This window comes from Dermacentor variabilis, chromosome 2, assembly GCF_050947875.1.
Source record: "Dermacentor variabilis isolate Ectoservices chromosome 2, ASM5094787v1, whole genome shotgun sequence".
Classification (NCBI taxonomy): Eukaryota; Metazoa; Arthropoda; class Arachnida; order Ixodida; family Ixodidae; genus Dermacentor; species Dermacentor variabilis.
Genome location: NC_134569.1, coordinates 171,810,912 through 171,822,984, shown reverse-complemented (window position 1 = coordinate 171,822,984; position 12,073 = coordinate 171,810,912). Strand labels below are relative to the sequence as shown.

The 12,073-nt window shown below is 49.0% G+C and overlaps 1 protein-coding gene across 1 annotated transcript in view; it reads left to right on the top strand.

The window, feature by feature from the left end:
- Window positions 1-5,957: 5,957 nt before the first annotated feature.
- The window catches only part of LOC142572946 (alpha-(1,3)-fucosyltransferase C-like), a 55,131-nt gene continuing 49,015 nt past the window's right edge, over window positions 5,958-12,073 (top strand). The window contains exons 1-2 of the mRNA XM_075682414.1: window positions 5,958-6,189; window positions 11,419-11,504. Coding sequence (XP_075538529.1) covers window positions 6,159-6,189; window positions 11,419-11,504 — 117 coding nt within the window. The 5' untranslated portion in view covers window positions 5,958-6,158. The remainder of the gene's footprint in view (window positions 6,190-11,418; window positions 11,505-12,073) is intronic.

The following is a 12,073-nucleotide window of genomic DNA, read 5'->3' as shown; positions in this document are numbered from 1 at the left end:
GTTTTAGCAGACGATCGCGTTGAGTCCGGCAGAACCCAGTGGGCAGGTTGGATTTGTCGGTGTCGTTCGAAGTCGGTTCGTATCCAGGTCGCACTGCCACAATCCACGGTCGTCGGTCGTGTCGTTGTCGGCCTAGTATCACACCACTGTCCTTCACGAACGCTGTCGCGCGCGTCGTGCGTCCAAAGAACTCGGACGATCGTTGGTGTCGGCGTCTTCGCATCGGCGGCCATCATAGGCATAGCAGCCAGAGGCCTCGCAGCCTCTTATCGGTGGACGCCGGCGCGGCGTCGCAGCTTCCCATTGGTGCACACTGGAGACGCGTCGCCACGCGTCAGCCTGTTCGCGACTGACGCTTTTGACGCTTTGACGCATTGGCGGGTATCGAAGCGTGCCGACGCGTGCCAGTGGTTTGGCCTTTACGCGTCAAGAGGAGGTATCGCTCCGAAGAGTTGGCGTGAGTGCGGCTGTCACACCGTCCATACTCGCGCGTCTTCTAGATGCCCGTACTATCCTGCGCCACTACAAGAGGCAGAGCTACAGCACTTGCTAGGGACATGCCTTGGTCGGCTATCGGCACGTCGACGTTATCTGATCCGTGTGGGTCTCCGCCCTAATCGGCCGCCAGATTGACACAAGTGGATCTTTGGCCTTCAGCACGACACCTTTTTAGACTTTATGCCAGAGACAGCTTCACAATTATGTGTAACACTTCCTTTTGGCGCCGTAAGGCAAACTAACACAATAAAGAAATGTCTGCTGCGGAGTTCCGTCGTGCGCCGAAGCCCAGCACCTCCGCGAAATATGACGCGGATAGACACGGAGATAAGTGAAAATATCTTTGTTATTTACATGCTCGCGTGGACACGCCCAGTATTCCGGATAGTCTAGCCTAGCAACATTGCGTCGTCTTCTTCGTTCAACTGATGATTGTCGTCTTCGCCGGTCCTTCTGCTCGTAGCACTATGACAAGACCGCGCTCACAATCTGGAACATAAATACTGACAGAGTAAATAACCACGAGAAATGTTCCAACATCGAGCGAGACCAATACATTATACTATAAAGCTGTATCGTAGAAAAATAAATGCCCTTGTCATCTCTTTGTCTATTGATTCCTTCATGCCTATCTGAAATTACAGGAATGTTGTTTCTAAAGCGGCAAGGATGCAGTCTGAAAGCCCATAATGCTGCGAAACCGCTAACAGAAAACGCGAACTGCGAAGCCGCCGTGAACAGATGACCGCACCAAGACAAATACAAGCCCTCTTTTTAACCCTATAAAGCCCAAACTCAGTTTCAAATGAAGGAAAATTTGAGCAACTTAGTCATCCTCATTTCTTGTAATGGGGAGTACATCTCTTTTAAATTCGCATGGATTTCCACGTAGCATAAAGTTAGAATTAAAATACATATATCGTGCGTGTAGATTCATACAAAAAGAGGGAAAAAAGTGACATGGCATTGAAGTTAGCTAGTACAGTAATTAATTATCTAGTAATTGGTTCGTTTAACAACAACATATATCCAAAAGTGAAAACTCTCCAGGATATAAAAGAAAGCGGCAGATCAAACGTGTTGGTATCTACACACAGTGAAGCTTTGCGTGAGTGCATGACGAGTCGAGAGAGAGAGAGAGAGAACCTTTGATCATCATCATCATCATCATCATCATCATCATCAGCCTGGCTACGCCCACTGCAGGGCAAAGGCCTCTCCCATACTTCTCCAACTACCTCGGTCATGTGCTAATTGTGGCCATGTTGTCCCTGCAAACTTCTTAATCTCATCCGCCCACTCAACTTTCTGCCGCCCCCTGATACGCTTCCACTCTCTTGGAATCTAGCCCGTAACCCTTAATGACCACCGGTTACCTTCCCTCCTCATTACATGCCCTGCCCATGCCCCCCCCCCCCATTTCTTTTTCTTGATTTCAACTAAGATGCCATTAACTCGCGTTTGTTCCCTCACCCAATCTGCTCTCTTCTTATCCCCCCTTAACGTTACACCCATCATTCTTCTTTCCATAGCTCGTTGCGTCGTCCTCAATTTAAACAGAACCCTTTCGTAAGCCTTACATCTTACATAAACCAAAGAGCGGTTTATGTAAGATGCATAATGACAGAGTAAAACTAAAGCTAATGGGTGTTCTGTTGTTTCGTATTTCTTGTTATGCATCAAGCACAACATTATTTGGGTATGCACCGTAGCATTTCAGCATAAAACATAATGCGTATGCTGACTTCAGTTCACTGCATGTGCTCGGCTTACAAGCTCAAAATTTGAAGCATGTGTTGTGAATATCACCTGGCCGTTAGTTCCAACCTCAAAATGCGTATGTATAAATGAGCAAAGGATAAGTGGAATGCCCATCCAGTCTAGGCTTCTCAAAGTCTTCTGCACAAAAGTGGTCCTGCAAATGTTTGTTGTATGGTTAGAAGTGTGATGCTGGTCACCCTAACGCTGGGCTGCCCAAGGAGGCTCCCAGGGCTTTTTTGAATGAAGCCGTTTCAGACATGTGAAACAAGAAAAACATGGAAGATAGCTGTAATAATAAGTTGAAAGACCCAACTAAAGAGACGAAGAATACGTTAAAAGATTTAGGAGTTTACGCAGTGAGACAATTAAAATAGCTCAATTGAGGTGTAAACGCGCATGTGGCCGCAAACACGCAGCTTCAGGGATTGCTAACATTTAACCCATTTCTGTTTTTCTACCAGTGCCAACACAACTGCACAGAAAGCGGCCGTTATGTGGACGCACAACATGCACTGACCATGTTTTTATTGACTGCGATCGTCACGGTCTGCGAAAAACAAGTGCCATGTGGGTCGAGTGACTCGAGGCGAGAGCGTGCTCAAGTGCGCGGAGAAATAACGCGAGTACCTGGTGCACGTGAGGACGCGGAATTCTCGCGTGACAAGTGTGCCTTCACGTGCGACGACCACGGAATAACCGCGTGTGTTGAGCAACAAACGCGTACACGTGTACTCGCATCAAGCGTGCAAGACGCGAACGATCCCTGCAATGAACTCCTATTTTCGTAGCATCGCTAACGCCGCTTGCACTTCGCTTAAATATCTTCTAAAACAGTGCCGAAAAGCACAAGCAAGGTGTACTTATACCTCGCACACGCAAGTGTTTTTTGTAGGCTTGAAGTTCTCCCGGCCGATTCTGTGTAACCACGCAGAACGGCGCTCTCGGTCATTTTTCGCGGTCGGAATCGAGTAAAAATTCGTTCCAGGCTCGGTTCGGTTGCTGCATCCGAAGGCGCAGCAGCCAGGCATGATTTCCTTGCAGTCAAACGCAGAGAGCGCGACAATCGGAACAAAAAAAAAAAGGAAAACGTAGGGAACCTGCGCTGCCTGCGCTCTAACTCAGCCGGCCCGCCCGGCGCATGGAAGGTATATGGCACCCCAAAGTCGCGTGGTACGGTTGGGCCAATGAACGCGTCGGCAGCGCGGGGAAAACGAATGCGGTACTCTGAATGTTTTTTTTTCCAGTGACTTTAAGGAACCGCGGTCGCCCGTCGTCACAGTCCGGAGGACGCTCCAGGAACCCGAGCCAGAGATCCACGTCAAGGATACGATTCGCCCTCAGTCCGCGAGTTGGCGGTGATGACCGGTTGACGTGGCCCCAACGAGTTCAGCAGCGCCAACAACAGGAGCGACAAGAACAGCAGCACCAGCAGCAGGCCGCCAGCCTGGTGAGTCCGACGGCACGGCCAGAGCAAGTAGAAATAGCAAATACGATTAAAAGACTAGAACACGAAAACAAAGAGTTAAGGCAAACAATCACACAACTTGTCGATGAAATCAGACAACTCAAAACGCTACTACCCTCCGACTCTGATCAAACCGAAACCACATCAGAACCCATGGTTGTGGAAGTACCGGTCGCGGAATCCACGCGCAATCAGCATAAGGGAAACGCCGTGACAAACACAGATCCCTCGAGCACAGACAGCGACATTAAGGAAATCAAGGAACTGCCCGGCGGGCTTGCAAATACCGTCGCGTCACTGAAGGAAGGGCAAGAAAAACTTGTGACGACTGTAGGGACCCTCAAGGAAGGTAACGACAGGATAACGCAGCAAATCAACCACATGATGGAGACGATCAACAGCCACAGGGCAAGGCTCAACGCGCTAGAAATGGCAGACCACCCGTCTGTGATATCACAGTCTACTATCACCAAGCTACCTGAGGCGTTGTCACTCGATAGACAAAGCAACAACGTGGCGTCACAAAGACCACCAAACGCCAACAACAAAGATGGCTGTGCAAGCTGAACCATTTCGCCTTTGGCAATGGAATTGTAGGGCCTACGTCCGCAAAAAGACCGCCCTGCAACAATACATTCGAGCCAAAAAAGAGAAACCCCAAGTCATTCTCCTACAAGAGACAAATACCGCTACACCCTCGCTATCCGGCTATGACGTGACCGCTACGACACTGCAACACAAATGCAGAGGTATGGCCACGTTGGTCAGCAACGAAGTGATTGCGAGCCAGGATTGCTCAAATTAAGTGTGATTTTTGCAAAACCAGTGCCATCGCACGACGGCATCACGTTTATGAAGATATATGCTTCACTTCAAGACCATTTTCAACCCTGTGAGTTCATTTGATGCACTACCGCGAGGACCTTTATGCCCGAGGCGGGCGCTACGTCGGCTAACCATAACGCCGTACCCGCCGACGAGTTCGCCGCTTGGACGTACGCCGGGGCTCCCGCCAGCACAGAGACATCTACATAAGTCTTGCCAACGGCCTACAAAGAATTACGAAGTGATCGGCTGAGAAATTGACCCCTCGGAGGTGTCCGTCAGGAACGGATGGTGCGATATCGCCCCACGAAGAACGACCAAGCCTAAGCCTAACCTCAACGTGGCTGCCAACGTGGCAGCCTCCGGCGCCAGAGAGAAAGCACCCAAGCCCGTGTCGGCCCGTAAAAAAATCCTCAAGGCAAGTAGAATGCCTTTACTCGCGCAAAACGAGACCAAAGTACTGGCAGGCCATTCAAGGCCATTAATGTGCAGGCCATTCAAGAAGCAGCCGGACTCGAACCGACGCAGTGCGACGGGGACACGATTTGCCCCAACCTCAAACAGAACATCATGGTCGTGAGTTCCCCGCTATCCGAGAACATCAACGGATATATGAAAATTCAGAGCGTCACCATCGCTGAGCATGCGTACGAGGCCTTCTCCTACCAGACTGCACCGGATGACACATGCAAGGGAGTTATTCGCAACATTCCGCTCCACCACACGCAAGAAACGATGACCAGGTCCGTTGTCAACCAGAGAAACCCCCTCGCACTGGCGGCGAAGCGCATTAAGAAAACCGGGACGGTGATCGTGGTCTTCGAAGGATACAAAGTTCCCAAACACGTGATCTACAGATGTGCATGGGTAGAGTGCTCGCTCTACAGGAAGCAGATCGCCATATGTCAGGCTTGCGGCAAACTAGGGCACCGAGAAGACGTATGCCCCACACCGGAGAAGCAGACTTGCACGCAGTGCGGCATTCCAGACCCCGGAGCAGACCACGCTTGTGAAAAGGTCTCTTGCGCGCTGTGCGGCGAGAAGCACCCGACGGCCAGCAAGGAATGCAAGAACAGATACCAGGTCCCGTACGTGGTACGCAATCGAAGAATCGAGAACAAGCAGGCAGCCATTGCGTCCAAGAAACTTCGACAAAAAGCGACGAGTCTCTTATGGCAGAACGGCGCAGCTGCGGCACAGCAGCCAGTCGGACAGCGCGAGCCCAGAGGACGCTCCAGATCCAGAGGGAGTTCGGGATCCCGATCGGCCAGCAGAGGTCGCAGGAGCCGCTTCCGCACACCCGGGAGCCGGGGCCGCTCCACCTCGGGGGTGCGTTTCGCACCCGCGGCCGGAGCAAACAGCTGGGCCCAGCGACTCGGAAGAAGAAGAAGACGACGAGTGATAGGCTCGCTTCCGAACGCCCGTTTGTAATTTTAAGTCTTTTTTAGCAAGTGTAGAGCTCATTTTTACTTTTTGTGCCTCTCTCTCACTGAACGCCGATCTGGGGGCCACCGTCCTGCGAGAGAAGCACAGCAAGCGGCTCCCGAAGCGCACCGGACCGAAGCAGCGCGGCGAGCCTTCGCTGTCGGCCGCCCTTCGTGATGCTCTGATGGCATCCGTCACAAGCAATCAGCAATCAGGTAAGCATGTTGCTTCTGTAGACCACAGAGAAGATGAGCAAGCAAGGAAAAGGCTACGTGAAGATGGGATCGACACAAGGGGAATCTACAGGAGACAACGAAGAGATGGACCAGACAGCCTTCACTGTTGTCTCTTACAAAAAGAAAAGAGCCGCAGGTGTTCCTGTTATATTCAAGCCAACGCAGCCTGACAGCAGCTTATGGAAAGTAAAGCCAAATCTTCTGGCTTCTGCGGTCGTGACAACAGCCCAAGAAGAGATACTCAGCCACCGTCTCAACAAGGATGGCAGCGTCATGGTGACAGTGTCTACACTTCGTGCAGCCAATCGTCTTCTCATAGTTACAGATCTATCGGGTATTCCTGTAGAAGCTCGAGTTCCATACTCCTACTCTGCCACGTACGGGAGGATACAGGACGTTCCTGTTGAGTACTCGGATAACGACCTCAAGGAGTATTTGAGCTAACAAGGAGTCATATCTGCTAAAAGGCAAGTTTTGTACGTTCCTAACGAAGATGGCGTAGTAACGGAAACCCGAATACGTTCGGTCATCCTGGAATTCTCTAAGGACGCCCCTTTACCAAACCGAGTGTCGCTTGGATTCTGCAGTTATCCCGTGACGGAATACATGGGGTCGGCTACTCAATGTTTCAGATGTCAAAGACATGGACATGTAGAGAAATATTGTAAAGGCCCCATCCGCTGCAAGATATGCGCTGGTCCACATACGCATAAGGAGTGCACGTCACGTTCCCAGCCTCGGTGTGCAAACTGTGGAGCTGAGCATGCTGCGTCATACGGAGGGTGTCCTTAAAAGAAATCAGCCACTCTTGCACGGACGATGGAGCAAATCCAAGGAAAAGTGCGGAAATGACGAGAACCACCACCGAATCCGGATGTGATATATACATCGACAAACCAAAAGCAACACGACACAGTACAGCGCAGCGACACAGCTTTGAAAAAGTCCTTCGCCTCAGTCGTGAAAGAAAACCAGCAAAGGCCTTCAACTGCAAATAGTCCATCAAAGCCCTCAAGTGATATAACCTCAAGCCCACGACAGCAACAAGTGTCCTCAAGGTCGCAGCAGAAGAACAGGAAGAACAAAAAAATGCTGTTCGATGGTACCACTGCAAATGAAATATCAAGTATACAGATTCCCATGATGTTCGCCGCAATCAAGGCTATTCTCCGTGCCAGCCCATCGTTTAAGAGCATCCCTGATTTAGAGGCCGTCCTGGCTTTAGAACCGCTGGTGTCGTCTTCTTTCACGGCGCAAAGCCGTGATTCTTCGCAGTAGCAGCGATGGCTTCACCAACAATCGTCTCGCAAGCGGTGTCCACCAACAAAAACTTCCGCACATGTACTATATTCCAGTGGAACACTCGCGGCTTGCGCTCGAAGTTAGCAGACTTTAAGCATCTTGCGCGAGTGTACCGATTCCCTTTTATGGCCATTTCCGAGTCTCGCGTCGGCGAGCAGTTTAGGATAAAGGGTTATTATTTTCATCATTCAAGGCGACAAAACGGAATTAGCCGACTGCTCGTTGGATTTCGCAACGACATACCTGCCTCTGCGATTGACGTAGCACCACATGACAAGAATGAATATGTTTGCGTAACCACAGTGATTGCATCCAAAGTGTTTACCATGATCGACGTCTACTTGGAACCAGGATCACCTTTCGACGTGACAAGAGTGGAAAATTTGTTGACAAACACTTAGTCTCCACATATTATTTGTGGCGATTTCAACGCACATCACGAGATTGGGGCAGTTCACATACATGTGCCACGGGGTGCTAAGCTGCCGAAGCTTCTTGCAAAATACAATATACAGCCCTTGAACGATGGCAGCATAACATACCTGAAAAATCCGAAGACTGTTAGCTGCATTGACGTCACATTCGTATCAAGTCAAGTGGCTCCTATGTTCGGATGGTGTACAGATTTCGAGACACGAGGTAGTGATCACTGCCTGATCCTAATCTCTGCCCTTCATTTTCGGACGTCGCCCAGAAAAGTGAAACTGAAGTCGATAGACTGGGAAGCTTACACAGCAGCCGTAGACAAAGGGATCACAGCCTCGACTACGAATGCAGAATTAATACCGACAATAGCTCATTGCCTCAAACAAAGTACCCGCTCTGCCACTAAGCATTGTAATGTACCAACTAACGACGAGGAATTTGAAAGGTTATGTGCCATTCGAAGGCGTGCCGAAAGGAAGGCTCTACGTACTAAGAATATCGAAGACCTCAGAACTTGTCGACGGGCACAAAGACATATACGACATTACCTCACCAAACTGGACCGAAAAAGGTGGAGGGACTTTTGTGGGACCCTGGACATACGACAACTGCTGAGCAAAATCTGGCGAGTCGTCAGAAGCATTCGCACAGAGCCGCAACAGCTTTATCCTTTTATCGCCCTCTCATTACATGAGCGCGCATCCCTGAAAGAGGTGGCAGAGCAGTACTGCAGGCTCCTTTCTAACGGGGCACAACCTTTCCGGCAAATTGCAAGTCATCAGCCTAGTCCATCTCGAGCTACCCTTCCTGACTTAGAACTACCATTCCCCATCGAAGAGCTCACGGCTGCAATCATCGACGTAAACAAGCGATCATCACCTGGCCATGACGGTGTAAGTAATGAAGCGCTCGCAAATCTATGCCACACATCTCGCCTACGCCTTTTGGAGTACTACAACGCCTCATGGATAACTGGGGAGGTTCCTACGGAATGGAAGCTTGCGAAAGTTATTCCTATATTGAAGCCAGGAAAGCAGCCAACAAATTACGCCTCCTTCAGACCCATATCTCTGCTTAGCTGCGTAGGGAAGCTATTCGAAAAAATGATCTACAAACGACTAAATTGGCTCCTAGAAACTACAAAAGTTTACCCGAGGAAATGAATGGCTTCCGGCAAAATAGGTTCGCAATTGATAACGTCATTGCCTTGGTCTCATCAATTAAAGAGGAATTGGTCTCTGGAAACATACCTACTGCACTATTTTTAGACATTAAGGCAGCATATGATTCGGTCTTTCATAAAGCAATACTTGACGCTTTGGAAACCCTTGGTCTTGGAGGACGGCTTTACGCATGGGTTGAAGACTATCTTCAAGGACGCCAACTATTCATGTGTACCCCGGATGGCCCCATGGCGCTTTATGCCGTCGAGAAGGGAGTGCCACAAGGAGCTGTGTTAAGCCCGGTATTATTTAATTTAGTCCTCATCCATCTGAGAAGAAACCTGCCCCGCGGCGTCAAAATCACACTGTATGTGGACGACATCTGCATTTGGAGTGCAGCGCGTTCCCGCAGTACCACCCAACAGCGTCTCCAGAGAGCGCTAGCAAATATATCGGCCGACCTAAATCCAAGGGGTCGGAAATTGTCCCCCGACAAAAGCGTTGTCATGGCTTTCACGCGGAGATGTATGGAAAAATACCCACTAGTGTTGGGTGGTCGTGCCCTTCCATACGTCAAGACGCAAAGGTTTCTTGGAGTGACGATCGATAGGAACCTCACATGGTCGTCCCAAGTAAAAAAACTGAGTGAGAAGATTTCTTCGGCGTCGCACGTATTCCGATTTTTAGCCGGATCACAGTGGGGCAGCAACTGTCGATCAATGGTGCTCCTCCATAAGGCCTACGTCGATGGAACACTACGTTATTACCTCCCGACTTTGCAGAACATGTCTCCCACAAGCAAGAGAAAACTTGAGGTAGCACGAAACAACTGCCTTCGCGTATGTCTTGGCCTTCCGAAGGGGTCGTCCCGCTCAGGAACTGGAGCAGAAGCTGGATGCCCTATCATCGCAGGAGTCACTTCGGATTAACCTCCGCCACGTCATTCATACGAAGACTCACTTTTTAAAGGATATTTCTAGAACCCGTGCTACATCTAGCTTTGGGCAGGCCGTCGGAAGCATATCTATTTCGATTCCTGCTCAGGCGTCACAAATTATGCCACGAAACATATTACCCTGGACACTGTCCCCACTGGAAATCGTGCCTTATATACCTGGAATCAGTGCGAAAAAGAAAATGCCTCAAGCAGCGACTTATCAGATAGCTTTGGAATATATGCACAAAGAATACGCAGCCGCAACGCACATTTTCACAGATGGCTCTACAACTCCACATCGTTCATCATGCGGACTTTTTGTTCACTCTACAGGGCAACGATTCTCGTTTCGTCTTGAGCGAGCGACATCATCTACTTCAGCGGAGCTATATGGCATTAAGGAGGCCCTTGTGTATGTCCTTCGACAGCAGCCGCCAGAGACATGGGTGATTTTCACAGATTCAAAAGCAGCCCTACAAAGTATGTGGAACAGGAACAAGCGTTGCAATAATCAACCTGCAGCATTTGACATTGCTTATTTTCACCACAGCGCTAAGATTGCTGGGCATTGCATAAAGTTCCAGTGGATACCTGGCCATGCCGGCATTTCGGGAAATGAAATAGCGGATGAAGCTGCCAGAAATGGACTCCAATACCGCAAGTTCAAAAGAACATTTTTTACAAAAGCCGATGCTTCAAACATGGCAAAAAAATATGCCTATCAAGAAAAAGACCGCATCTGGAATCTGCCGCATCACCAAGATAACTTCCTGCGTTACATTGACCCAGAAATGAGACCGAAAATTCCACGACCACTTCCTCGACACTTAGAGACGTTGTACCATCGTTTTCGACTGAACGTGGCATACACAAACAATTATCTGTACCGCATAGGGCTTACCACTAACCCATACTGTGATAACTGTTGCAACCTAGATATAATTGAGCACATATTACTAGAATTCCCCGCGTACCGCGACGAAAGACAATTCTTGAGCAACAAATGCACATGATTTGCCACGAACTGTTAACGTTACCGAGCATCTGAGGTCCAATGCCCGGCCTTTCAATACAGCGACGGGTTTTGGATTTATTGTTCAAATACCTATCAGAAATTGGTCTAATCGGAAAGATTTAAAGATTGCACCCTTCATAACAAAAGCCTAAGTTTACCCGCCATGTCACCTGTAAATATTAGTATCAGGTCCACTCGGACATTTCATATTAATTTTTCTCCTCTTTTTCTCCCACTCTCTTCTGGAATCTTTTACTCCCATTCCCCATCCCTATACAGAGTAGTATGCCGGCGGTTATATACGCGCCGGCAAAATTCTGTGTTTTTCTAATAAAGAACTCTCTCTCTCTCTCTCTCTCTCCCAGCGAGTCAAGGTGACAACGGGATGCCAGGCCTCCGCCACGCAGGAACGCTGCCCACTAACTGCGGGCCACTGGGGGACCAATCTCAGGTGAGCTCGCAAGCGCTGCCAGAGAATAATGTACGCAAAGACATCTTAGAGAGACTCAAAGTACTCGAGCACGAGAACGCTCAACTCGGGCGCACAATGACAGAACTGGCTATCGAAAATAGATTGCTTAAGGGGACAGGGTAGGTCCTATTCTTGCCATGCATTTTAGGCTATGTTCGTGACCCTTTTTCTCGTGATCTGCTGGGGTTAGAAAATTAATCTTGGTGGCATTGTAATCAGCAATGTTAGGTAGTGTTACTGAACCAGGATTATTTCTTTCTAAAGATTAGATTTTTGTTTTCATTTTTTTACTGGACCCACCAAATTTTAGAGCCAAAACCTGCAGTAAATAGCCTGTAAACAAAAATCCCCTACAAGAATATTTATAATCCTGGTTCAATAGACTTTCTGTAATGTTTGCTCAATATCTGAAAAATGTTATCGCCCTAGCGCTTGTAGTTTCTGAAAAAAAGGGTCAAATGCAGCAAAATTTGGTGTTTTGAGATAATTGGCTTTGAAGTGGAAGAAAGCTTTATTGCAATATAGGACTATAGAAACAAATTCTGGCG